The sequence below is a fragment of the Salvia splendens genome, chromosome 6 (assembly GCF_004379255.2).
Source record: "Salvia splendens isolate huo1 chromosome 6, SspV2, whole genome shotgun sequence".
Lineage (NCBI taxonomy): Eukaryota > Viridiplantae > Streptophyta > Magnoliopsida > Lamiales > Lamiaceae > Salvia > Salvia splendens.
In genome coordinates this window covers 1396811-1422529 of record NC_056037.1, presented here as the reverse complement: position 1 = coordinate 1422529, position 25719 = coordinate 1396811, and the positions used below count along the sequence as shown (strand labels likewise).

General features: G+C 37.0%; 4 protein-coding genes across 5 annotated transcripts; 3 read left to right on the top strand and 1 right to left on the bottom strand.

Moving 5' to 3' along the window:
• The first annotated feature begins 92 nt into the window (after positions 1 to 92).
• LOC121808069 (RNA-binding protein 42-like) lies at positions 93 to 3714 on the top strand. The gene is made up of 6 exons (XM_042208411.1): positions 93 to 455; positions 931 to 1108; positions 1655 to 1752; positions 3064 to 3160; positions 3287 to 3372; positions 3467 to 3714. Exons 1-6 carry the CDS (start codon positions 249 to 251, stop codon positions 3518 to 3520), a joined length of 720 nt encoding a protein of 239 aa, XP_042064345.1. The 5' UTR covers positions 93 to 248; the 3' UTR covers positions 3521 to 3714.
• LOC121808068 (protein GrpE-like) lies at positions 3658 to 6575 on the bottom strand. Its single transcript, XM_042208409.1, has 3 exons — positions 6308 to 6575; positions 4662 to 5156; positions 3658 to 4160 (listed from the first exon to the last, which is right to left on the bottom strand). Exons 1-3 carry the CDS (start codon positions 6518 to 6520, stop codon positions 3969 to 3971), a joined length of 900 nt encoding a protein of 299 aa, XP_042064343.1. The 5' UTR covers positions 6521 to 6575; the 3' UTR covers positions 3658 to 3968.
• Positions 6576 to 7237: 662 nt separating this feature from the next.
• LOC121808067 (ADP,ATP carrier protein, mitochondrial) lies at positions 7238 to 9800 on the top strand. Of its 2 annotated transcripts, none has more exons than XM_042208407.1 (4): positions 7238 to 7388; positions 8235 to 8734; positions 8840 to 9211; positions 9311 to 9800. In XM_042208407.1, exons 2-4 carry the CDS (start codon positions 8240 to 8242, stop codon positions 9605 to 9607), a joined length of 1164 nt encoding a protein of 387 aa, XP_042064341.1. In that variant the 5' UTR covers positions 7238 to 7388; positions 8235 to 8239; the 3' UTR covers positions 9608 to 9800. The 2 variants fall into 2 exon arrangements, with proteins under 2 accessions (XP_042064341.1, XP_042064342.1); XM_042208408.1 differs by having other exon boundaries at positions 7302 to 7384.
• Positions 9801 to 10689: 889 nt separating this feature from the next.
• On the top strand, positions 10690 to 17956 carry LOC121808066 (phosphoglucan, water dikinase, chloroplastic-like). The gene is made up of 19 exons (XM_042208406.1): positions 10690 to 11241; positions 11952 to 12573; positions 12736 to 12822; positions 12913 to 13044; positions 13131 to 13256; positions 13333 to 13511; positions 13709 to 13787; positions 14013 to 14177; positions 14268 to 14320; positions 14410 to 14618; positions 14707 to 14825; positions 14915 to 14985; positions 15074 to 15191; positions 15844 to 15930; positions 16020 to 16106; positions 16190 to 16266; positions 16332 to 16485; positions 16563 to 16674; positions 16809 to 17956. Exons 1-19 carry the CDS (start codon positions 11012 to 11014, stop codon positions 17708 to 17710), a joined length of 3609 nt encoding a protein of 1202 aa, XP_042064340.1. The 5' UTR covers positions 10690 to 11011; the 3' UTR covers positions 17711 to 17956.
• Positions 17957 to 25719: the final 7763 nt, after the last annotated feature.

Genomic DNA, 25719 nt, shown 5'->3' with positions numbered 1-25719 from the left:
TAGAAAAGTCCGTTTAAATACTTCCGAATTTGCCCGATACTAAATCGAATCAACTTGATCACAATTTTGCTAAAAAAAATAAAATTAATAAAACCAATATTGGTGGTTCGGCGATTTAAATAGTATTCTAACAGATAAATTTCGTTTCAATTTTCACAAATTCCGAATTTTGCAATCCCCAAATCGCAATTCTTCCGATCAGCACACCGCCGTAACGCCGTCGTTTCCGTCCTCAAATTAGGGTTTCTATGTCGAACTTCCATTCAACCTCCGCGGCCGCCACTTCGTCGTCCAGCCAATACACCTACTCCGCTGCCACCACGCCCTATTTTCCGACACCATTTCACCTCCAACAAACGCCTCCCCCGCCCCCTGCTCCTTACATCGGCGCCGCCCCTCCGCCTCCCGTCTACCCCGCGCAACCCACCGTTTACGCCTTGCCGCAATATCAGCAGGTAAAGTTTACATCGCATTGATTTATTAAGTCCGGTAGCTTGTGTTTCTAATGTATAAAATAGGTTTTGTTAAGTTAGGAATTCATATAGAAAATTAGAAAAGTCATACTAAGAATTCATACATGATTGATCATCACCTTGTATCAGCTTCTATTAATTAATTGATGGCAAGTTCGTTCACTGAAAAGTTAAAAAAGCGATTGCTTTGTGATGTTTTTCTAACACGTAATACTATGTGATGATATTTCAGCCTATTAAGTGAGAATTCACATAGAAAATTAGAGAAGTTATAGTAAGAATTCATACTTGATCATCACCTTGTATCAGCTTCTATTAATTAATTGATGCCAAATTCGTTCACTGGAAAGTGAAAAGCGATTGACTCGTGATGCTTTTCTAGCAAGTGATAATATGTGGTGATATTTCGGTCTATTAATTATATTTCATCACTAACAGCGGGTTTTAATCTGAACAGGCCCAACAGTTGTTTCAGAGAGATGCACAGACAATAACACCAGAAGCTCTTGAGAGTGTGAAAGCTGCACTTGCTAACAGTGATATTGAGCACAAAGCGGAGACCAAGAAGAAGGCGATTCCTAGGAAAGCGGCAGGGCAGAGCTGGGAGGATCCCACTCTTGCAGAGTGGCCTGAAAGTATGAGTTTATTGCTCTCTTTGTTTATATACTACCCTCATTACTAATTTGAGAAGGGATCTTCTTTTGCTTTTCCATAGACAACTCCCAGTATGCTAGTATACCACCCTGATCTTAAAGTTTTATGATGACTCTGTTATCCCAACAGTGGCGGTTAGATGCTTTATTTGTTGTTCATTAGACATTTAGTTCTGTGTTTTGTTTTAGCATTACCATTTTTTCTTTATGTCATCTATTCACGACACACAAATTATAATCTAGAACTTCTACATTGGATTCTATATACCATGAATTTTAACTCCCTAATACACACTTGTATGCAATGACTTCTTAAGTATTTCTGACATTTCACATAATTTACTCTAATGGTGCTGTACTCAAGCTAAGCTAATCATGCTCGTTCCGTTGCCAGCTTAGACATCTATATCTGTTGAAGCAGATCAGCTTCATGTTATCTCATTTTGTGTTGTTTCATGTTGATGATTATCAGTTGATCTTTCTGAAACATTGTCTTTTTCCATTTATTGATATCTCAACATCTTGCAGATGACTATCGTCTATTTTGTGGTGATCTTGGAAATGAGGTGAATGATGATGTGCTATCAAAGGCTTTTGCAAGGTTTCCTTCCTTTAACATGGCAAGGGTAAGATCTTCTCAAACTTAATTGAGGCATTTTCTCGTAGGGGTGCATAATTTAATGGCTCTCTCCGTTTTACATATTTTGAATGGTATACATGAGCATTTGCATGATCTCTTCAGATGTCAATTTGAAATGCATGAGGCCCTCAACTGAAAATCTTATTTCATGAAGGTAGATTCCTTTTTTTGGTTTCAACAAGTGTTCTTCATGATTCATGAAGCTAATTTAATACTCGCATCTGAACTATTATCCAACTTTAATCTCAATCTCTCTTTGACTAGAGAAATAGTAGCATTTATAGACCTGATAACCGATGACAATTACACAAGTGATGTGCAAGTGTATGATAGGTAGATTGTTGTTCTACTGCAATGTCATTTAGTTATGTGGTGGCAGAAATGATCATTTTCTACCCTCTAAAAATTGTCAAGCTTTGTTCAACGCACTCAGGGTGTATGATCTGTTCGAAAGAGTTGTAAAAGTTAGTAGAATAATGTTTTCCAGAAGTTGAAATATTGGAAGTCTAGAATTGAACATGATTCAAATGGTTTATTTGCTGGGGATAAAGAATGTAAATTGCATTTGATAATAGCATCCAACCCCCTAACACTTAATAATTAGACCCCTTCCAGGACATAAGAAAAGTATCAGGCTTAAACGCATGAGATGAGACCATTGTAGGCATTTGATAAGTGCTTATTGTAATAGAGTCTTATAGTCGAACTGAGATTGTGTGATTTTACTTATTTTTGTTGGGGCTAATGGCTGATATCTTATACTTTGGTATGCATGTTGGATATAGCATGGACTGCTGGTTTACTGAGATATGAGTGTCAGCTTGTTAATTTACTTCTGACGTGTGATCGGATGGGAACTTCATCTTTGCATTGGTTTGCTGCCTTTTGATGTGTAGTTTGTGTTTGCCCATGTATGCAGTTACACCTCTATGCTTCAGATCTAAACTTTACTTTTTGTTCTCATTACTATGATTATGAGCTGTATGCCTTCATCTTAGCTTTCCAGAGAAGCAAGAACAAAAAATAAATCAAGATTGTAGAATTTAGTGCTTGCAGATTATATTGCGAACTGTTTAAAGTGCAAAAGCCTAACTGTTAATCTGAAATTCGACTGTGTAGTTGCATATTGATTCGTATTGCATACCTTCATTTCCTTGGGTGTGGAATTACCCCTTTCCTCATTCCAATTTTTACAGTGTCTTCCCATGTGCTTTGGTATATTTATTCTGTATATATGGGCCCGAATTTATAGTTACATGTGGGGAAACTGTAAATAATGGTGGCTAATCTTGATCAGGTTGTTAGAGATAAGCGTACTGGGAAGACAAAGGGCTATGGATTCATCAGTTTTGCTAACCCGAGCGATCTTGTGGGAGCGCTGAAAGAAATGAACGGTGAGTTGTGATGTTTTTAGCTAGGCTCTATATATGAATAATGAAGTGATCTCTGCAGCATAGCGAAACTACTCAACTTATGAATATGGAGTATGTTTTATATAAGATGTCATATTTATGATTCAGGAAAATATGTTGGAAACCGCCCAATCAAGCTTAGGAAGAGCACGTGGACCGAAAGGACCGATACTGAGGCTTTGGGAAGACAGAAGGTTAGTCACTAATTACTAGCGGTGTTTACAACAGTTGGTGATTTTGCCCTGATTTTTCATTTCTGTTTTCCTTTTTTTTTCTCTTCTGTTGCAGCACCATTATCAGAAGAAGACGAAGCAACCAAAGAAAAGTGTCTTGCACAAATGAAATCAGCATCAAGAATACTGGCTGTTGGATGTTAGTGTTTCTGGAATGCCAATGAGAGAGAGAGAAGACTTCAGAACTAATTCAGATGTACTCAACTATTGCTATATGTTAACAGTCATTTGATTGACATAACTGTAAAAAAGATGAATCTTGTCTCATTTGTATTATGAGTTTGGCATGTTTTTTTCCCAAAATCAAGTAAGCATACATTTGTTCAAATCAATTCAACTACAAACTCTCAAACAGTAAATCTCAGCAGACTATATGCCAAATTAGATGAAGACTCTTCTTGTTTAAACAAGCAGCATTCACAAGTCTTCGTTTACTTTACCCATTTTCGTTCCAAGGTGTAATTGTTGATCAATGTTTTTTCCTCCCTATATGAAGAGCGTACAAGATTGATTCTCAAATATGTAAAGAGAATGCTTCTGAATGATATTTCTTTAAACTATCGGTTGTCAACTCTAGCAACTGAAGGCTGCTGCTCGGAAAGAGTTTTTTTCCTGCCAGGTCCAGTTGAGACCTTAACCATGGCCGGCCTTATTAGCCGGTCACCTATAGAGAAGCCTCTGCGAAATTCTTGAGTGACGATCCCTTCCTTGAACTCATGTGACTCCTCACGTGCAATAGCCTCGTGCATCTGTATCACATCGTTGGGATAACAGTATGTCATTTTGTAAATATGGGAAACAAGATGGCATACACCACTAAACACATAATAGCATAGTTTACAGAATCATATAAACATATGGCTAAAATTAAATGGCAAACGTGCGCACATATTCAAAGTTCATCCCTGCATCATACATTTCTCTTGTAGGCTTGTAGCAATCGAAAAGCATTGAGATACACAAGAGTATGGAGTTGCTGCATTACAACTTTGTTATTCTAAGGATGATATTGTTGTGGAACAGAAAGTTGGTCTGTGAGCAAACAACAATGTGGCAAATTCGTGTCTGAGTACGTCTTTTGGAGTCGGGGGGATAGAGCTACACTAGTTTGAGGCCCAATGTTACTCCCTAGTTTTTAAAAATCCATAGTATCTCTACTCCTATGCTTACCTAGTTAAAGTCATCGTTGCATTCATGGACAGCATCAAAAGATGAACTATTGACTAACCAGAGAGAAGGGGTTCTCTTACCGAAGGATCAAATGGCTTTCCCACGGTAGGGACAGCTGCAACACGCAAGCTTCTCATAATCTCTACAAACTGCTTGTATATACCTTGATAACTTGTGTCAATTTTCTTCTCCATCTCAGTCTCTATCTTCAGCTGTTGCTTGGCTCTCTCAAAACTGTCAACCATTGACAAGAGGCTTTCTATTACTTCTCCTTGGGCATCACTCCTAACTGATGCTCTTTCCTTTTCCGATCTTTTCCTATAATTGTCAAAATCAGCCTGCAATCGTAGAATTTTTTCCTTTCCTGAAGATACCTCCGCAGACAAGGCTTCAACCTGTTCCACCAGCTCAATTCTCTCTTCATCTATTCTAAACAGAATATTTTCTATCTCATATATGGCCCGTGCATCTCCATATGCAATAGCTTCCTTGTACAACTGCATGAGCGACTTCATATCGGGTCGAGACTTTTTACTTGCTGCTCTCTCTGAACTAGATTCGTCTTCATTGTATGCCTGCATGTTTAATTTTGGATTCAGCACATCATAGAAGTATAAGTCATCAAACCACCCATTTACTTATATTATGTGAAGATACAACAAATATAATGTTGCAGCTCTTTCAAGAGATAATTGGTCCTAATTTGCAAATGAAGGTGATTCCACAGCATTTTAGAAAGTAGAAACACAAAGAAGTCAGTAAATTTGCATAACTCTCGTCCAACTAAACATCATATCCAATTACAGCATTCTTTTTTTTTAGCACCCATATCCATGCCAATACATAACCGTCTCAATTGCATTAACTTCATTTTCATCCCAGTTCTCTCATACCATTACACATCCATGACAGAAGAGCAAACTTACAAGCATAATCGCTCACATTCTTCAACTACATCATTGTCCATAATCTGAACTATCATGCCGAGCATATCCTACCACACTTGCTCATCTAAAATATGCTACTTCCAGCAACTTATGATGGCACAAATTACAACAAAACCAGCTCCGGAATAATGTCAACACGATTCCCTCAATGTTTTCTTATTAACATCACCATTTTTAACATCAATTTGATATCCTAGAGATGAAACTCCTATTTCCCTACCATTTGTGCTTATAACTTATCTTTCCACATCTAAATTCTACTCCCCGATTCAGAGTGAAAGGCTAGCTAATTGCTCCACATATTTCATGATTCCATTGTTTCCAAAGCACAAGGAAAATTTTCTGCGAACTATAACCAAAAGGCAAACTGCAATTTATCATCAAATTCAAAACCCTGGAGCTTTCCATATAACGTTCCAATAGCTATCTTCCCATCTCTCTCTTTCCTTTCCAATCACATAAATCAAATTTATAGAATGCATCACATAATACATAAAATTGATATCCTAGAAATGAAACTGCTATTTCTCTAACATTTGAGCTTATAACTTCTTATCTTTCCACATCTAAATCCCAGCACATATAACACGATTCAGCGAACTATAACTAAAAGGCAAGCTGTAATTTATCATCGAATTCAAAACCCCGACTTTCCATACAACTTCCAATAGCTAAAACCCTATCTTCCCACCACTCTTTCCCTTGCTTAATCACATATAATCAAATGCATCACATAACACATCAATACTTCAACTTGTGTGAGACAGGTAGAAAGATACCTCTGAATCAGGATTGAGTGAAGAACGCGTTTCCTTCCTAAACCCTTTGTTACCAAATCTGGGATTCCCCAATTGGCTGCACGCCTTGAGAGCAGGAGTGGTTGTGGGTCGAAGAAGCAAATGGTATGAGGTTTTTGAGGATGGAGAGGGGCAGGAGACGCTTCGGTGACTGTAGAGAGAGAATAGGTTAGATAGAGAAGCTGAAGCTGCCATTTTCGCCCTAAGCTACTGGAAGAAGGAGATGAAAGAGGATTTTGTAAATGATGAAGCTAAAAAAATGGATATTTCTACCACTTTTACAAGGAAACCAAGCGTATTTACCTAATTATTTAATTATTATTGTCTTAATTAGAAAGCTAATTAATTAAGCAGTAACTTTTTTTATAGTATTAAAATATAATTTGACAATTTTAAATTAGATCAATTTGTAACAAAAGGTGACAAATGACGTTATATAGTGGATATATAAATAATACTCCGTATTTAAATAAAGTTTATAACATTATAAACACCATATAAATGCCATGAAATAGAAAAAATGATGAATTCAAGGTAAGTGCACATTACCAAAGTTTTTTGGATTGTAATAGTTCAATATTTATTGCAAAATAAGTAAAAGATGTGAAATAGTAAACAAAAAGCCTCAATTAAGGTAAACATTCTAATTCTAGACTGATTTTTTGCTTAATTTGAATTGATCCAAAAATTTTGAGCTTTGAAAGAATATAAATATGAATCGATTCAAAGTAGTCAAAAATCTAAATTCTTATAACTAAACATGAAACTATCAAATCCAAATAAAATTTGTAAAGTAGAAATGGGCGGTTTAAAGCCCACACATCGGCCCAATAGTCTATTTTGACCGGCACTGATTATCACATGCTCCGCGACGCAGCGTATTACCGTGCGCCCTTGACAGACAGATTCATTTGCTAGGTATCCCCTGCTATAAAAAGGAAGCTACAGCCATCTTTTTTGGACTCTCTCACTCCTCGGTCTTCTCTCTCACTCCTCGGTCTTCTCTCTCCCCCAATCGCATCGTTTCCATCCCCCATTTTCGAGGCGAGTCGACCGCAGGCAGGTAAACGCCTCTCCACCTAATTTCTCAGTTTATTGCTATTTTTCGAAACCTATTTTTGAGTTTTTCATTTTATGTGGATTCAGCGTGATTTGCGTGTTTGTACCATTCTGAAAGCTTCTCTTCCGTTGTTTTTTAATGGATCGCATTTGATTTTTCTATTATTTGTTGCTGTTATACAAGTATTTAAGTTTGCACACGGTGATGCGGTATTAGATCCGAATGAAATTTGAACAGTGCTAGTTGTAGTTTCTGTACAGTTTTTATACAGCGAAAGGTATGGATTTGTATGGATCTGGAATTCTAGATCTGTGTGCGGTTACGCGTAGATCTGATTGATTTTCATGTTTGAATGTGCTTTCTCTTTGCAGATCTAGTCTGATTTTGCTTGTTTCATGTGTTTATGAATATGTTATTTATTGAGCCTGTGGAATAACATTTGTATAATTAGTCTATGTTGTTGTGTTTATTCGTGGTTAGGTGTATAATTGGTTCTCTGAATTTATGGAGTCTAGACGGCTATTTGTTACATTTAATTTCAAATTAAAAGCTTTGTCATTGACTTTAAAGCATTGGTTATTTGGCGGTTTTCTTGTAAATCAGTGTTGTAATGATTACTCATAATATATATGGGCTTACTATTTGAATATGAGGATTATATCACTAGGATTCTAATGGTGAAATACTAGTAGTCGTCATATTGATAGAAATCTGTTCTATTGTTACTCTGATGTGTACCCGTATTCATGTATCTGCATCCCCTTACATGCCTTGCACATACCTTTCGAAATTTTAACTAACCTATTATTGTTCGAATGATACTTAATATTGTCATCTTGGAATATTTAGGTAGCATGGCAGATCAGAACCGGCTCCCAACAATTTCCCAGAAGGTTGCTAACCAGCTACACCTGGGATCCAGCATCTCACAAGTTCGCTATGGGGGTGTCCCACAACCTGCTGCATACCAGAGGCGATTTGCTTATGGCAATTACACAAACCAAGCGTTCCAGTATCCTAAGACCTGCGTAGCAACTCAGGATCTGTCCTTGATCTCTGCTAATGCTAACCCAGTGTTCGCTCAGGCTCCCTCAGAGAAAGGATTTGCTGGCTTTGCAATTGACTTTCTTATGGGAGGTGTTTCAGCTGCTGTGTCAAAAACAGCTGCTGCTCCTATTGAGCGTGTGAAGCTTTTGATCCAGAACCAAGATGAAATGATCAAGGCTGGCCGACTCTCTGAGCCATACAAGGGAATTGGAGAGTGTTTCGGTAGAACAATCAAGGAAGAAGGCTTTGGATCACTGTGGAGAGGAAACACTGCTAATGTTATCCGTTACTTCCCCACTCAGGTCTGTTCTGCCTAATTTCCACTGTTATACTCAATCATATTGTTGCATGTTTCATCAATTATATTCTGTCATGATGCTAACTTGTGGTTGTTGTGTCCTCAACAGGCTTTGAACTTTGCATTCAAGGATTACTTCAAGAGGCTTTTTAACTTCAAGAAGGACCGTGATGGTTACTGGAAATGGTTTGCTGGCAACCTTGCTTCTGGTGGTGCCGCTGGTGCTTCTTCCCTGTTCTTTGTCTACTCCTTGGATTATGCTCGTACCCGTCTTGCCAATGATGCCAAGGCTGCAAAGAAAGGAGGCGGGAGACAGTTCAATGGGCTGGTTGATGTCTACAGACAGACCCTCAAGTCTGATGGTATTGCCGGTCTTTACCGTGGATTCAACATCTCGTGTGTTGGTATCATTGTATACCGTGGTCTGTACTTTGGTTTGTACGACTCTCTTAAGCCAGTCGTCCTAACTGGATCTCTGCAGGTCAGTTGCAACATTCCCCTAGAATCCCAACACAATGCTATTATTCATATCTGAACAATATTTGAGTTATTGACGACTTGGTGTTATTTATGATTACAGGATAGTTTCTTCGCTAGTTTTGCCCTCGGTTGGCTCATCACCAACGGTGCTGGCCTTGCCTCCTACCCGATCGACACAGTCCGTAGAAGAATGATGATGACATCGGGTGAGGCTGTCAAGTACAAGAGCTCGATGGACGCCTTCACCCAGATCCTCAAGAACGAGGGTGCCAAATCTCTGTTCAAGGGTGCAGGTGCAAACATTCTTCGTGCCGTTGCTGGTGCTGGTGTGCTCTCGGGTTACGACAAGCTTCAGGTGCTTGTTTTTGGAAAGAAATATGGCTCCGGTGGTGCTTAAGTCCCTTTTTGGTGTTTAGTTTTGAGAAAACTCTATTTAAGTATGATGGCGATGATAAAAATCTTTTTATTGTTTAGTTTGAGAATTGACAATGCGGGATGATAATCTCCATTTGAGAATTGGATCTCTTGTTTTGAAAGAGTATTTTGCTGGTATTTCATAATAATGTGTTGGGATTTTTTTTGGTATCAAATATTCTTCGGTATTTATATCGCTCAAGAAAAATTTACATTTTGTTGTAGGGCTCAAAATAACAAAGTTCCAATTAATACTTGCATACTCTACACAGACACACATAATTTTATAGAAACAATTACTCCTTAGCATAGTCACACGCATTATTTAAGAGAAACAACTATATTGTGTTTCTTTAGAACACACAGGGCTCAAAACCTCTTGATACACATTTTTTAAGATCACAACTAAAATTATCCATTATTAAAAACGAAAATACTTAATCTATATTTTATTCATTTTCTATTATTTTATTCTCTCTTATTAACATACAAAATAAAGTTACATAAATTTCGTGCCGCCCGAGGAAGAGATTATCTTCCTTGAACGGATGAAGTAGTTGTTTAGTTGTCAATCCCGTCACATTAATACACATTAACGTCACAATTTATAGATATCACCAAAATTGTACACGTATGCCCCAATTTTTAGCATTGGATTTGCCCCCTCAAAATTATGGTGAAATAATTGAAATTTTTGAAACTTTGTGATTCTATTCAAATTTGAAAGGTTAAGATTGATCAAACTTTATAATTTTATAGGTTATTAATCCTAAAATCAGTTAAAGAACAAAGTATAATAATTTTTTTTCTTTTTTCTTCTTCACAAGGATATTCATCAGCGATTTAGTTACTAATCCATTTACAAATTTGTAAGAATATCAGATGGCGAAACAGTTACCCGTTGCTCCAAAGATCTAAAATTGTTCTATATTCAAAGTCAAATGTCGATACCAATATTTAATTACGATGATTCGATGAATTCATTTCACCCCCAAAAAAATTATAAAACCAAATTTCCATTGCAAGTTGTCCAAACATGAAGGAAGAAGAATCAATTGCACGGTGTTGTCGAGAATCAAAGGATCAATAAATCTCTAAGCAAAGTTTTGAAAAAAAAAATACTTTCTCCCAATCCCCAAGTTCTAGTTTCAAGATCTAACATCGGAAACCGCTAAAGGCTTATGAATAACAAAATTCAGAACTCGTTTAGATAAATAGCAGCAAAAATCTCACTCTCACGTGTCACAAACAATAATATCTTCACTCTCCCTTACCAATCAAGATTTCTCATTCAATTTTATAAACTCACAATCACACACACACACACAGAGAGGGAGCTCTGGGGTTGATAATTTCTGCAATTGGTTGAGTCATTGCGCAATTTGCAATGGACTATCCGTGTACGTTGCCATGCAAATTTCCTTCAACTTCGAGTGTTATCGCTTCAAGAAGTAATCTTAGATGCCCCCTAAATAGTACCCCATCAAAATCCTTCTTCAAGAGAGCTGGGATTCTTGCTCCTGATGCAAAAAATCTTGTCCCGTTTGCGGTCAGAGTTGTCAGGAGAGGGGATTCTGCTAAATTGTCTGTTTCTGCCGTTTCGTCGGTTGAAACCAGGTAAAGTTTCCAACTTTTTTTCAATTCACCTTTTTTTTTGGAATCAGTTGAATATATGAGATATTGTGAATAAATGGGTCTGTGTGTGTGGGTGAAATGATAAGTCAAGGTAAGTAGCATAATCAAAAGATGTGGTTGTTATTGTAAACTATTGAGTACAAATTCTAATGTGGGAGCAGTTTTGCTTGTAGAATGGATGATGATTTTGAAATTGTAAACCAATAGAGTTGGTATTGCAATGTTGGGAGTAGTTTTTCTTGTTGATTGAATGATGATGATGGTTGAAATTTTGAAAATGTTTTGGAAGTGAGTTGAATGATGATGGTGTTTTTCTTATAGATTGAATGATGTTTTTGAAAGGGTGATTTCTGTAGAAAATTGTGAACCAATAGGATTAGTATTTCACTGTTGGGAGTAGTTTCTCTTGTTGATAGAATGATGACTTTGAAATTTTAAAAGGGGTGATTTCTGTAGGAATTGTAGTAGTTTCTCTTGTAGATTTGATGATGAGTTTGAAATTTTAAAAGGGTGATTTCTGGGGAAAATCGTAAACCAATAGAATTATTATAATGTTGGGAGCAGTATTTCTTGTTGATTGAATGATGATGATGTTTGAAATTTTGAAAGGGTGATTTCTATGAACAAATGTTTTAGAAGGGAATGACTTTCTTTGTTTCTTTTGTTTTTCGTTGGTATAATGGGATCTATAGGGAAGGGATGAAAGAGGAAAATAGAGAGGAGAGGCGGTCTAAGAAGTCCGGTGATGATAAGGTTAGGCTGAAGCTCAGACTAGACCACCAGGTCGCATTCGGGGAGCATGTCGCAGTGTTGGGGTCTGCCAAGGAGTTTGGATCGTGGAAGAAGGAGGTGATGCTGACATGGACAGAGAACGGATGGGTTTGCAATATGGACTTGGCGAGCACAGGAGAGCCTGTGGAGTATAAGTTTGTGATAGTAGGCCAGGATAAGAAGTTGGTGTGGGAACATGGTGATAACCGAGTTCTAAAGATTGAAGAGAAGGGGAGTTTTAGTGGTGTTTGTAAGTGGGGCGAGACTACAGAGGAGGTGAAGCTGCTGCCTTGGGAGGGGGAAGACGAGCAAGAACTGGAGGCGGGAGGGAGTGAGAATGGGAAGAGTGTTGCTTCTGCAGTAGAAGAGGGTGTTACCGCTAGTTCGTTTGTGGACCAATGGCAGGGAAAGAACGTCTCGTTTGTTCGCTCGAAGGATAACCTGGATGGAGAAAAGAAGATACGCTGGGAGACTTCAGGTCTCGAGGGGATTTCTCTCAAGCTGGTTGAAGGTGACCGCAGTGGACGTAACTGGTGGAGGAAGGTATAAACAGTTTTGGCTTTTTTCTTAATTGAATACCGATAGTTATGTTGTTTGACTGTTTCGTTTCTCGCATTAAAAAACACTGAGGGTCGAGTTGAGATGCACATATTTTTGGACGAGCTGTGGTTTTGAATGTTGTTTCTGCATTTCCCTGTTGCAAAGCTTGAGGTTGTTCGAGAGCTTGTGGCTGAAAACATCGACAGCGAAAAGCGCTTGGAAGCTCTTACATATTCAGCAATATATCTGAAGGTGTTATGACGTTCTAGCTATCGCTTTTCTTGACGATTGATTAATTACTTTGTGTCCTAAATCCTGATCGAATTTTATTTTTTTCTGTAGTGGATAAACACAGGTCAGATTCCTTGCTTCGAAGACGGGGGACATCATCGACCGAACAGGCATGCCGAGATCTCCAGGCTTATATTCCGCGACCTGGAACGAATCTCCAGCAGGAACGACACTTCGCTTCAGGTCAATTTTCAAATCAATTATGTTATACTATCACTTATTAGGTAGTTCAATTTTGGGGTTCCTCAGTGATATCTATTAAAATGCAGGAACTTCTAGTTATCCGCAAGATTCATCCTTGCTTGCCATCTTTCAAGGCAGAGTTCACTGCATCCGTTCCCCTAACGAGGATCCGAGACATTGCTCACAGGAACGACATCCCTCACGACCTTAAGGTGATTGATAAGTGATTTCATCTATGCTTTAGTAAAATTGATTCGAGTCATTAATGTAGTTTATCGATATTTCCAGCAAGAAATCAAACACACGATACAAAACAAGCTTCATCGATGTGCTGGCCCTGAGGATTTAGTTGCCACAGAAGCAATGCTTGCAAGAATCACGAAGAATCCCGGACAATATAGTGAAGCTTTTGTTCAGCAGTTCAAGATATTCCATCAAGAGCTGAAAGATTTCTTCAATGCTGGAAGGTAATTTGTGTTTCATGATAATTAACTAACGCTTGTAGCTTTTCGTTCTCTAAGTATAACTGGGAACTGCAACTAGCTTGACCTAGTTTAGTCTAATCTCGAGTTTCATATGAAAAATGTTGGATCCTATAATAGGATATATGGTCAAACGTCGCTAAGAATTTTTCTGATGCTGAGCTTTTGATTCACAATTGTAGTCTGGAAGAACAGCTGGAATCAATCAAAGAATCTCTGGGTTCGAGCTCTTACCTACCTCAGTTTTTAGAATCTAAAAAGGTACCATTGCTTTAAAGTTCTTATTTTGTCTTAGTAGATATTGCTAGCAGAAATTTGTTGTTTCTCGAACAAATGTGAGTATATAGAACATATTGTCAATTCATAGCTTCACAAAATCATATTGTAAGATTGAGAAATATTCGCTGGAACTTTTAGTAATGTTGTAGAGCATAATAGTTCGTAAATTATGCTTATTGTGTATCTAATGTTTCATACAATGTTCAGGCGCTGGATAATGTCGGTGCAAGCGATATTTCTAAAAGTGAATGGATAACAGTATTGATGAAAACTATACAATCTCTGGGCAATCTTCGCCAAGAAATCGCTAAGGGTCTAGATAGTGGCCTTCGAAACGACGCCCCTGATGCTGCTATAGCAATGCGGCAAAAGGTGAGACTACCTGCGTATTCTGTTAACCATTTCTCTCGGTTCGATAAAAACCCATTAGGTCGGTCGGTGATAGGATCCGTGTGATTGCAGTGGCGTCTATGTGAGATTGGACTTGAAGACTATTCATTTGTTCTTCTAAGCAGGTACTCTGCCCTTACAGCCATACTTAATCTCGCGTTTCCTCCCCAAATAAAAAGCTTGTTAATTGGTTCGGGTTTTGGGCTTTTCACAGGTTCATCAATGAACTTGAAGCTGTTGGTGGGGCCCACTGGCTCGCGGAGAATGTAGAGCAAAAGAACGCTGGTTCTTGGAGTGAGCCACTCGGAGCTCTAGTCGCCAGCATACATCAGTTGGGCCTATCAGGCTGGAAGCCCGGCGAGTGCAAAGCTATAGGAAACGAACTCATAGCTTGGCAAAACAGAGGTCTTCTCGAAACTGAAGGTGAATATTTTCCCGAGTGAGCGAGTGACTTCATAGTGCTGGTCATGTAGAACTACACTGATTTCTCACGAGTGGTAATAATTTCAAGGCAGCGAAAATGGTACGAGAATATGGGGTTTGAGGCTTAAAGCTACACTCGATAGAGCTAAGAGACTAACAGAAGATTACTCGGAGGCACTTCTTAATATATTCCCTGAAAGAGTTCAGGTAAACTAAGAAATCGAAAAAATTATCGTTTTAATATATGTTAATGCTTATAGTTCATTTGAAGATTGACTCGATTTTGGGCCGTGCAGATTTTAGGAAACGCCTTTGGGGTTCCTGATAACACCATTAGGACGTATGCTGAAGCTGAGATTCGTGCCGGGTATGATACTCCTGTTTTTTTTATTATTTCTACCGTGGATGATTCAGTAATCATTGTAGCCATCTAATTTTCGATGGGGAAAATACAGTGTGATTTTTCAGGTTTCAAAACTGTGCACTCTTCTTCTGAAAGGTGTTAGGAACGTTCTCGGGTCTGAGGGCTGGGATATTCTTGTACCGGGAGATGCTGTTGGAACCCTCATCCAGGTACTCCGTCTCGTTCCTTGTGGCGCAAATATAACTTGCATGCTTTTATAGAGAAATTATCGGTATCTTGGCCTACTGTTCATGCTTATAGCATATCTAACCAATACAGCTCGTATGCAAAGCTAAAGGTTAATTTGCTAAAAAGTACACAAACGTTGGGCCGTTTTTGGTTTCCCACATGAACTTAATTTTTTTCCTAAAATACACAAAATTTACTTTTTTTTTTCATTTCCGTTTCTCGCATATCCCATATCAAAACTTACATGGAAATCATCCGAAAATACACGGATTTTACTTGTTTTGGATTTTCTCGCAAACCCCAAACCCAAAAAGCAATCTTGATTTGCCACGTGGCTGTCATGTCAGTTTCGATTTGGAATTTTTGGAAAATCCAGAGTCCATGTATTTTTCGTGGCGATTATCCAAATATAAAAGAAATCGCATACTTCCATTTAGCAATGCTTTTACTCATCACCACCTTTTGTTTAACAATTATGCCACGAATACGATTTCTTGAACCATCACATGTCCTATTTCTGTGGCCTTATTCTATGATAGCCCGTCCCGTTCAGTCAACGTGATTTTCAGAAACTTTTTTATGTCCGAAAGTTGTTATATTGATTTCAAATGTCTTCATGCAACTCGTCTACAGGTGGATAGCATCGTTCCTGGGTCAATACCATCGTCTGTAACAGGACCGGTTATTCTAGTCGTGAACAGAGCTGATGGAGATGAAGAGGTTATTTTCCGTCTCTGAACTTTTTGATGATCGGCGTGCATTTTGTTGGTCAAGTGCTTAACGTTAACTTTAAATTCTGCCTCTTCCAGGTAACAGCGGCCGGAGATAATATTACTGGAGTCATCCTTTTGCAGGAGCTGCCCCATTTATCTCATCTTGGTGTCCGAGCGCGGCAAGCAAGTCCTATTCCATGTTTCTGTTGTTTCCTTTTTCGTTTCTTTGATGTTGAAACGACGTAGAATGTATCTGTGAACTGCAGGAAAGGGTTGTTTTTGTGACTTGCGAAGATGATGAAAAAGTTTCTGACATGAGAAATCTTAGTGGGAAGTTTGTGAGGTTCGCTTTCGATTGATTTTTGTCGGTTTCTCTTGTCAGTGTCTTTCCTCACCGGCTCGTTTCAGGTTGGAAGCATCACCTTCGGGGGTCTGCTTGGTTCAAACTTCAGCAGAAAGTAGCAATGGTAACATTCCGGTGGGAAATAAACCGACTGATGGTTCATCCAAGACCGGAGACTTGGAACAGAACAGCACGTCTTCGGAGACAGACATCAAAACGGTATGGAAATGTTTTGAGGCAATGGGATTATTTCGTTGCCAATCCAACGTTTATGAGTTTATAGTGATGCCTCTCAGGGTACGTCGTCTGGAGGTGTTATAGCGGTTGAGGATGCTAAAATTCACGATTCCGGTGCAAAGGCCGCATCGTGTGGTCGCCTAGCTTCGTTGGCTGCTGCTTCGAATAAAGGTGGAGTAAATCGAGTTGATCCAACTTGTTTATTATGTGTGTGTTGCGGTTTTCGACTACCGTATGGAGGCGTTTACGTAGAGTGATCGATTAGATAAATGCGGTTTTACTGATTCTTGAACCTTGAATGACAGTGTATAACGAAGGAGGAGTTCCGGCTTCGTTCAACGCCCCCAAGGGAGCAGTGATCCCGTTCCGTTCCATGGAACTAGCCTTAGAACGCAACGGGTCGTTGGAGACCTACGTCTCGCTTCTTGAGAGCATAGAAACAGCTGAAATTGACGGAGAGCTCGACCGGCTGTGTAACCGGCTTCAGGAGCTCATCTCTTCTCTGAGTCCTTCAAAAGAAACCATCGAAACCATATCGAAAATGTTCCCAGATACCGCGCGGCTGATAGTACGTTCGAGCGCTAATGTTGAGGACTTGGCTGGAATGTCCGCCGCGGGGCTGTACGAGTCGATCCCCAATGTCAGCCCGTCTAACCCGATCGTCTTCGGCCACGCCATCGCCCGCGTCTGGGCGTCCCTCTACACCCGCCGAGCCGTGCTGAGCCGCCGAGCGGCCGGGGTGCCGCAGGACCAGGCCGTGATGGCCGTGCTTGTGCAAGAGATGCTCTCTCCGGACCTCTCGTTCGTGCTCCACACGGTCAGCCCGACCGACAAAAACGAGGACGTGGTCGAGGCGGAGATCGCCCCGGGGCTCGGGGAAACCCTGGCTTCGGGCACGAGGGGCACGCCGTGGAGGCTCGCTGCCGGAAAATTCGACGGGACAGTGCGGTCGTTGGCGTTCGCCAACTTCAGTGAGGAGATGGTGGTGCGCGGGGGCGGCCCCGCGGACGGGGAGGTGATACAGCTGACGGTTGACTACAGCAAGAAGCCCTTGACCGTTGATGCCAGCTTCCGGCAGCAGCTCGGGCGGAAGCTCGGGGCGGTCGGGTTCTTCCTCGAGCAGAAGTTCGACGGCGCGCAGGACGTAGAAGGGTGCTTGGTCGGGAAAGATATCTACATTGTGCAGACTCGGCCGCAGCCGCTCTAAAGGCTGTTGGATCGGATGCTCTCTATCAACTTAGTAGAAATACTTCACTTTTAAAATATATTCCCGCGAAAAAATTGTCCCGATTTCCTCTTTGGCTCGTCATCATTAAAAAATTACTACTAAATGCTAATATTTGTACTAATAATATAGTTATACAACTTACAATACTTACTACCATCAAATATTTTATTAAAACTGGTGTGTACTACTATTATTCATAGTGTGACAATTTTTTGGCGGAGTAAATACGTATTGAGATCATATACTATGTGCTAAAAAAGAAGAATGTTCATATTTGTGCAAGGAATAATGTTAATCCAAAACACAAATATTGATATTTTGTGTCCTCAACATTATGAATTGATAAATTTACTGATTCAAAATTTAATGTTTGATATTTTTATTTTATGTCCCATGAATTGATAAATTTTAGTAGTAATTGTTAAATCCTAATGATCAACTTAATTTTGATTTAATTAAACAATTTAATTACTACTCGGTATTACATTAATTTTTATATTAAATTGTTCCTAAACATTTACGGCATAGTTTTGCTTTCTATTTTTATATCTATTTATTTTTTGCAGTGATTCATTTAACCAGCATATTTAATTAATTTTTGAAATTTAAATAAATTTATAAGTAATTAACACACCATAATACTATGTATGAGCATAAAATTTTCTCTAAATTATTCTAATCCTTTTGGATTTACAATTAATATATTGTAAAATTTAATTAAAAATTAATTAATTAATTTAAAAATAATAATTAAAGTTTGTTGAGTTAATTTATCCTCATAGTCAAATCATTTTATTTATTTACACAATCATGCACAGTATTGCACAATATTGCACTAAGATAATAATATGATACTCAACCATTCAAACCACACATGAAATATCTCGATCGAAAGTTATAGGATAATTTAACAGTATACAACTTTCAATAATCATTCAAATGAAAAAAAAAAAACTAATCAAAACAACAATAAAAAAAGAGAGTATTATTACTCCACCATTCTTCCCCTCACCCACATGAGCTCTCACCGCCCTCTCCGCCGCCACCACTCTCCCCATCCTCTCCGTCGTCGTCGTCACCAGCCATCTCAATCGTCTGCGCACAGCTGGAACGACGTAGCTCCCTGCACGCTTCCCTGGCATAATGTCCGACGAGCTCCCAATGCTCATCGCCGCCGACACAGAGATCAAATCCTGCTCCGCCTCATTTTTCACCACCGCCGCCGGTGGCTGCACTACGTTGTTCGCCGGCACCGGTGGCCGGACGTTGTTGTTCGCCGCCGCTGCCGCAGCCCGTCGCTGGAGGTTGCGGAACGCCACCGGAAGAGGGATGTTGTGGGCCGCCGCCTGCAGCTGGAGGTTGTGCAGCCCCGGCGGGTGGTGGACGCGGTTGAGCATCATCGCCGGCCGGATGTTGTTGTTCATCACCACCGGCTGGAAATTCTCTGGCGTGGTGGAGATATTGGAAATTTGGGCTTACACATGACTAATTTAATGTGTATGACTATCATTCAGTTGCCCAATTAAAGTGATCGATTAAAGTTTTGGCTAAAATGTATTTATTTGTTATGGAAATAAGTGTAGATACTATATGAGATTTTCTATTTGACGAGGGACTGAATAGAAAAAATAAAGGGACTTATATTTATATAAATATAAGATTAGGTTATGGTCTCGAAGAACATTCAATATATCTGTATTCTCTCGGCAGACTATTGTGAAGAATGTCTCTGATCGTTTGGATTCCTTCCTTTCTTCTCCATCGTTCTCGGTTAATCATCATAAAGATCTTTATGTAATTGTTCATTCAATTATTTCAACAAGTGGTATAGAGCCACTCTATTGATGATTATGTTCCAAAGGAGAATTAGGGTTTCTAATTCTTAATTGGTTTTACGAATAGAGAAAAATTAGGGTTTATGTGTTATGGATTTGTATAACTGTTTGGATGAGCCATTTCAATTCAAAGTTTATAATAATTATAGCATGTCGGGGAATTCTTTAGTCTTTGTGAATTGATTGGATTTGTGTATAATATTAATTTGGTTGTATTATGAAAATCAAATCACCGCCGCAGCGCCAAGATTGATTCTTTTGATTATTTGAGATATGGTTTCCTCTTTGTATCCATGTCATATATATATATATATCTTAATATATATACACGACAGTTTTGGGAAAATTGATTTCGGTGAATTTATAATTATGCACACTTATTGGATGATTGTCATTGTTGTATAATGTATAATCATGCTTGCATAATTCACGTTTTGTGTTTAGGAATTGATATTTCAATTCATATACACGCATATACTCGTTCTGTGGAAAATTAATATATGTACATATGTCGTGACTTTTGCTCGTGAATTCAGAATTAGTGGGAATTCCATTCATGTTTGTTGGCAATTGAAACTAGAAAAATAACATATAATTGTCCCACATCGGTGTTAAAAGAAAACTGAAACTAGTATATAAATCTCATGGGCCACTCCTCCTATCACCAATTGGTTTTAGGATGGAACCCATGAATTTCTATCAATGTTATATGTTTGGTTAGTTCTGTTCAAGTAAAGTACTTCGCTAATTCTATATTCTTGTTTGGAGTTTTAATTTTACGGGTGTTAATTTCAGACATTGCAAAACAACACATTAAAATGTATAGCTTTTTCTTATATAATATCTCTACATCCGCAATTCAATGTTACATATATTTTCATTTTAGAATGTTCATCATTCAATATTACATTCCATCATTATTATTTTGCTAAATGATTTTTATATTCAACTAATTTATTCTATTCAAATTTTATTGTGAAATTAATATATAGAATTTTGATCCATGTTAGCAAACTATTCTCTCCACTTTTACTAAAAGCATATTACTAGTATTTCGCTTTTTACAAAAATACATTGTGTGTTCATTTTCCCACTCATTTTCCTATAGGCCATGTTTGGTTGCCAGGATTCTGTCTGAGAAAGTAATTTGATTTCTTAAATTTTAAATTCCTGTGTTTGTTTCCGTTTTTAATCAAACTGGGAAAGTAATCAAAATCCTGAAACAAGGAAAATTAATACAACTTTCCAGGATTCTGAATCCTAACTTTTCTTAGGTATTCTTTTTCCCAGTTTTAGGATTCTTACATATTTAATGCAATATAGTACAGTTTATTATTATTATTATTATTATTATTATTATTGTTATTATTTATTACATGTTTTAAAAATAATTTAAAAGTACAAACAATACTTACTTTCAGGATAATAAATAACTATAATTCAAATTATCATAATTATAACTATATTATTAATATTTATTTTTATTTTATTATCATAATAATAATAATAATTTATTAAATAATTAAATATAATTATATTTATATAATAATATAATAATTATTAATATATAAATTAGTAATTAACAATAAAATTGTAGTGAAATTTTAAATTATAAAATTTATTCAATTAAAAATTAAGTAAATATAATGATAATAATAATAATAATCTTATTTATTATTATATTATTATATATTATGATGTATAATCCATATTTAAACTATCCATCGTAATAATAAATAAAATAATATAATTATTATCATTTGTAATTAATAATTTATTAAATAATATGTATTATTATTTTTTATAAATAAAAAATGATAAGTATATTTTTAGTTTAGTGTTTAAATCAAATACATACTTTCAAATCTTGATATTTTCCAAACACGGGAAAGTAAAGTTATTATAAATCATATTCCCGGAATTCATTTTCCCAGGAATCATTTTCCTTGCCAACTTTACTTTCTCGGCAACCAAACATGGTCATATAGTAATTTACAAGAATTTCACTAGAATTAAGCATTTTCGGATATTTGTGTGACTCGTGTAACAATGTAAATCTGGTTAATAAAGATATGATTTTTTATAGTAAAAGTAAAACAAGTCAAACCTATTTAATTAGGAAACTAATAGAGAAAAACGCCATTGGAATTTCTCACACTCAAGTTTCATCACAAAGAAATAGAAATAATTATCTCCAAACATGATTTGTTACATTATTAAATATATTGTATCAATGATGCTATTTTAATTTATTTCATGTTTCTATGTTATGAGTAAATGTCGTATGTTATGATTAATATTTGTAAGTTAATGAGTAGACAGCTCGTGTAAGGTTGGACTTTAAATTTGCTGTTGAGACACTCGTGTAAAATAAAGTTAAATGTACAACAATATCAATGCCAACGTACTTACACGAATGATTATTGAATGTCTAAATCAACCTAAATAACAAAAATTCCATTTAAATTTCATCAAAAAATCAAGCTAGAGAGTATTTATATCAATTTTCCTAAGATTCAACCTAATAAAAATCCATCTAAAATTCAATAAAAAACCAAACTAGAGAGCATTTATTTTAACTTTCATCAAATTCAATTGAAGTAAAAATTCCATCTAAGATCCAACCAGACTACAGAGTATTTATTTTAATTTCCCTCACAATCATTAAAAGGGGCAATTCAGTTGAATCATAAACTTTTGTTGACAGGAGATTTTTTGAAACTGAAAAAATAAAACCATCACTTTTATTTTTAAAATTATGTCAGATCAGTTTTGAATGTTACCTTCATTGGATAATAGGGAAAAATTGAGAGGTTAATACTCCCTCCGTCCCATTAAAGATGACTCACTTTCCATTTAGGTTTGTCCCAACTAAGATGACTCATTACTAAAAATGAAAACATCCTTATTTCTACTCTATTCTCTCTCTTACTTTACTAACTCCACTTCACACACAAAATAAAGTTGCATAAATTCTCGTGTCGCCCAAGGAAGGGGTCATCTTCCTTGGAACGGGGGAGAACTATTTTACATTCCATTTTAAAAAATTATAGACCAACCAGAAATAAATAACAACTATCCCTAATCAAATTAACAATCATCCCTACTCAAAATAACAATTGATGCGATTTCACTCAAGTAGTTGACGTTGACCTTTTCACTACGAAAAATCAAAATAAAACTATTCAAAAAAATCATATCTTTTGAATGGTATTGAAATCTATACTACACTTTTTCTGTTTAGTGATAAGAAATGAAACATGTTATATTTACACAGCTTCAGATTTCAAAATTATTTAGCATAGATATATGTCTGAAAAATGAAATTAAAATTACTATCTTTTCCTTTTATTTAATGCAATGGAAACTAAACTGACATCCCTTTACATTGATTATTTTTCCACTCAACCAACGATATTTATTAATATTAATCTCATCAATATCTGAAAGGCAGGAATATTCTTTTTCCAGATCATTTCAAACTGTCTGACTCTACCCAATATTCCAAAATAAAGTATTTGCTTTTTCAAATAATATTAGATAAAATTGTATTGATTTTTAAAAAAATAATGAAACCTAAGTATATCTTTCACAATAAAAAATTGTTGCAATGAAAATGTAGATAATATCCCCTTTTTATATTAGTCCAAGAAAATATAAATAATTTAAACCAAAATAGAAAAGGGTAGAATGGGGAATTAGAAAAGAATGCGTTTCTTAGAGCATCCGCAACGCGGTGCCGTCGCCGTTCCTATGCCGTTCCGGAGGAACGGTTTCGCGGCGGCACGCGTTGCAGCGTGCGTTCCGTCGCCATTCCGTGCCGCCACCGTTCCCATGCCGTGCCGCGTTTCGTTCCTCCGGAACGCGGAACGAAACGTTCCGCCACGCGCCGAGGCGACGTGGCGGACTCCCATTCGACGCGTGAAGCCCACTCGCTGCCCCGCGAGTGGGCTTCGTCCCGATGACGCAATAATTCATTTTTTTAAAAAAAAAATTCGAATTTAATAAAAAAAAAAAATTTTTTTTTTATTAACGGTAATGAGACCGTTAATTTTATAGCCGTTTTTTTTTTTTAAATTTATTTATTTACTCTATAAATACTCCTATTTCATACTCATTTCAATCACAAACACACATCTATTTCTCTCTATTTCCACCCCAATTTTCATCTCAAATCAACTCTATTTTCCTTCTCCCAAATTTAATCAAACTAATGGATCCTTATGAACAAATGCGTCAAATATTGGCCTACCTTCGTGAAGACGTGCAGTGGGTCTGCGAACCCAAAGCAGGCTCTTTTTGCGCAGAAGCAGGAGGCTGCTCGCAAGGATGTGGAGAGGGCGTTCGGGGTTCTCCAAGCGCGCTTCAACATCATCAAAGCCCCGGCTCGTACGTGGTTCATGGAGAACATGGTCGACATCATGTATACGTGCATAATCTTGCACAACATGATTGTCCAAGACGAAGGACCCGAGGCGGGTAATTGGTTCGACCCCGAATCCCCCGGAAGCTCAACCGCAAGTAGTCCGCCTCGAAGTGGAGCGCATCCGTCTATACAAGAACGGTTATCTATTCGTGCAAGGACACGCGACTCTAGCGCCCACACCCAACTCCAACATGATCTAATTGAGCACATTTGGGCAAACTTTGGCGGATGAAATTATTAAAATTGTGTACTTTTATTTTTTTATGATTTTAATTGTGTGCTTTTTATTTTTTTAAGTTTAAGTTGTAACTTTGTTTTAATGTTGTGTGTTTTTTAATAAAATGTGTTTGTTTTTTTAATTGAATTGAGTTGAAATTAAAAAAAAATGAAATTGAATGAATAGTAATTTAAGGAACGGTTAAGGAACGGTTAAGGAACGAGGGTTGCAGGTTCCGTTCCTTAGTTAAGGAATGGAGTAAAAAAGTACAGTGGGGCCCTCAAATAGTGGTTTAAGGAACGGTTTAGGAACGGTATAGGAACAGCGTTGTGGATGGCCTTAGCGTACAACCGGAAAAACAGAGGGTATGACAAAAAATTTGCACGGAGAAAGCGTCAGTTGCCTTTGACTGACTCAACACACGTTTTTCCTCGATAAACGTTTTCTCTTTTTTTCGTTTGGTTTTGAGACATGCCAAACGAGAGGTGGGTCTGTTATATCGACCAAATAGAAGAACTCATCCCAAAAAAATAATTTATTAGAAGAAATAGCACATTTAGTCTATATATTTCACATCAGTTGTTCTCATAATCGATGTAGGAATTGAGTCCATAATAGTGCGTGGTGGGATTATTACTTTTTCCTCTCTTTTTTCATTCCCTTTGCCTTTTTTGGTTACGCGATTCGTCTCGTTGTGATTAAAAGATTCAAAAAAAGTCAAATTTCGGGCTTATCACAGTTTCATGCCCATCCCATAATTTCCGTCAGTTTGGTTCATTTTTTTAAAATTAGTATCATGTTTTTAAAATATTTTTAGTCTATTTTCAAAATCAATTTTGACAAATTGGTATTGAGTGAATGTATATTCATCTCGATCAGAGACGAAGCCAGGATATTTTGCCTGGGGGTCCAAAAACTGTTTATAATTGTGAGCTATTTTTTACGTCGACTTCAATATACCTGTAAACAGTTGCAATATGAGTGGAAGGAATAGTGAGAAATAGAGATGGTAATGAAATAAATAGTAGTGTTAAAAACTAGAGATATATACAACTTTAGTAAAAATCGATACCGACATCAAAATTGCACAATGAAGTGAAAATGGCCGTATCTGCATCTTAAAATAACATTTCTTATTAACGATTATACATCGTAACATCAAATAAAGCACATAATATCATTTTTCACATATATTTATTATTCGAAAGCTTACAATATCCTTTCGGTAGAGCTCTTCATATTTTTCGATCAATTTATGTTTTAAATGAACCAAATATTTGTAATTTAAAAAAGTAGACTAGCAATGTATTTATGTTTTAAAATAATTACATATTTATCATTCAAAATAAATTAAAAAATAGACTAGAACAATAACCAATTACTATAGTTAAAGTATTAAAAATAAAAAATATAGTAGCCAGAATAATAACTACTATAAATAAAGTACTAAATTAAAAAATAGACTGTAAATAAAGTCTAGTAATTTAATAAATGATAAAGCTTTCGAAAG

What these genes read in the sequence shown, in the direction of transcription:
- LOC121808069 (XM_042208411.1), top strand. Translation starts at nt 249, where the DNA reads ATGTCGAACTTCCATTCAACCTCCGCGGCCGCCACTTCGTCGTCCAGC. An exon ending in AGCGCTGAAAGAAATGAACG is followed by an intron (nt 3,161 to 3,286) that starts GTGAGTTGTGAT and finishes TTTATGATTCAG; the next exon opens with GAAAATATGTTGGAAACCGC. An exon ending in AGGCTTTGGGAAGACAGAAG is followed by an intron (nt 3,373 to 3,466) that starts GTTAGTCACTAA and finishes CTTCTGTTGCAG; the next exon opens with CACCATTATCAGAAGAAGAC.
- LOC121808068 (XM_042208409.1), bottom strand. Translation starts at nt 6,520, where the DNA reads ATGGCAGCTTCAGCTTCTCTATCTAACCTATTCTCTCTCTACAGTCAC. An exon ending in CACTCAATCCTGATTCAGAG is followed by an intron (nt 5,157 to 6,307) that starts GTATCTTTCTAC and finishes TTAAACATGCAG; the next exon opens with GCATACAATGAAGACGAATC. An exon ending in GAAAGCCATTTGATCCTTCG is followed by an intron (nt 4,161 to 4,661) that starts GTAAGAGAACCC and finishes GATGTGATACAG; the next exon opens with ATGCACGAGGCTATTGCACG.
- LOC121808067 (XM_042208407.1), top strand. Translation starts at nt 8,240, where the DNA reads ATGGCAGATCAGAACCGGCTCCCAACAATTTCCCAGAAGGTTGCTAAC. An exon ending in TCCGTTACTTCCCCACTCAG is followed by an intron (nt 8,735 to 8,839) that starts GTCTGTTCTGCC and finishes TGTCCTCAACAG; the next exon opens with GCTTTGAACTTTGCATTCAA. An exon ending in TCCTAACTGGATCTCTGCAG is followed by an intron (nt 9,212 to 9,310) that starts GTCAGTTGCAAC and finishes TTATGATTACAG; the next exon opens with GATAGTTTCTTCGCTAGTTT.
- LOC121808066 (XM_042208406.1), top strand. Translation starts at nt 11,012, where the DNA reads ATGGACTATCCGTGTACGTTGCCATGCAAATTTCCTTCAACTTCGAGT. An exon ending in CGGAGACAGACATCAAAACG is followed by an intron (nt 16,486 to 16,562) that starts GTATGGAAATGT and finishes GATGCCTCTCAG; the next exon opens with GGTACGTCGTCTGGAGGTGT. An exon ending in GGCTGCTGCTTCGAATAAAG is followed by an intron (nt 16,675 to 16,808) that starts GTGGAGTAAATC and finishes CTTGAATGACAG; the next exon opens with TGTATAACGAAGGAGGAGTT.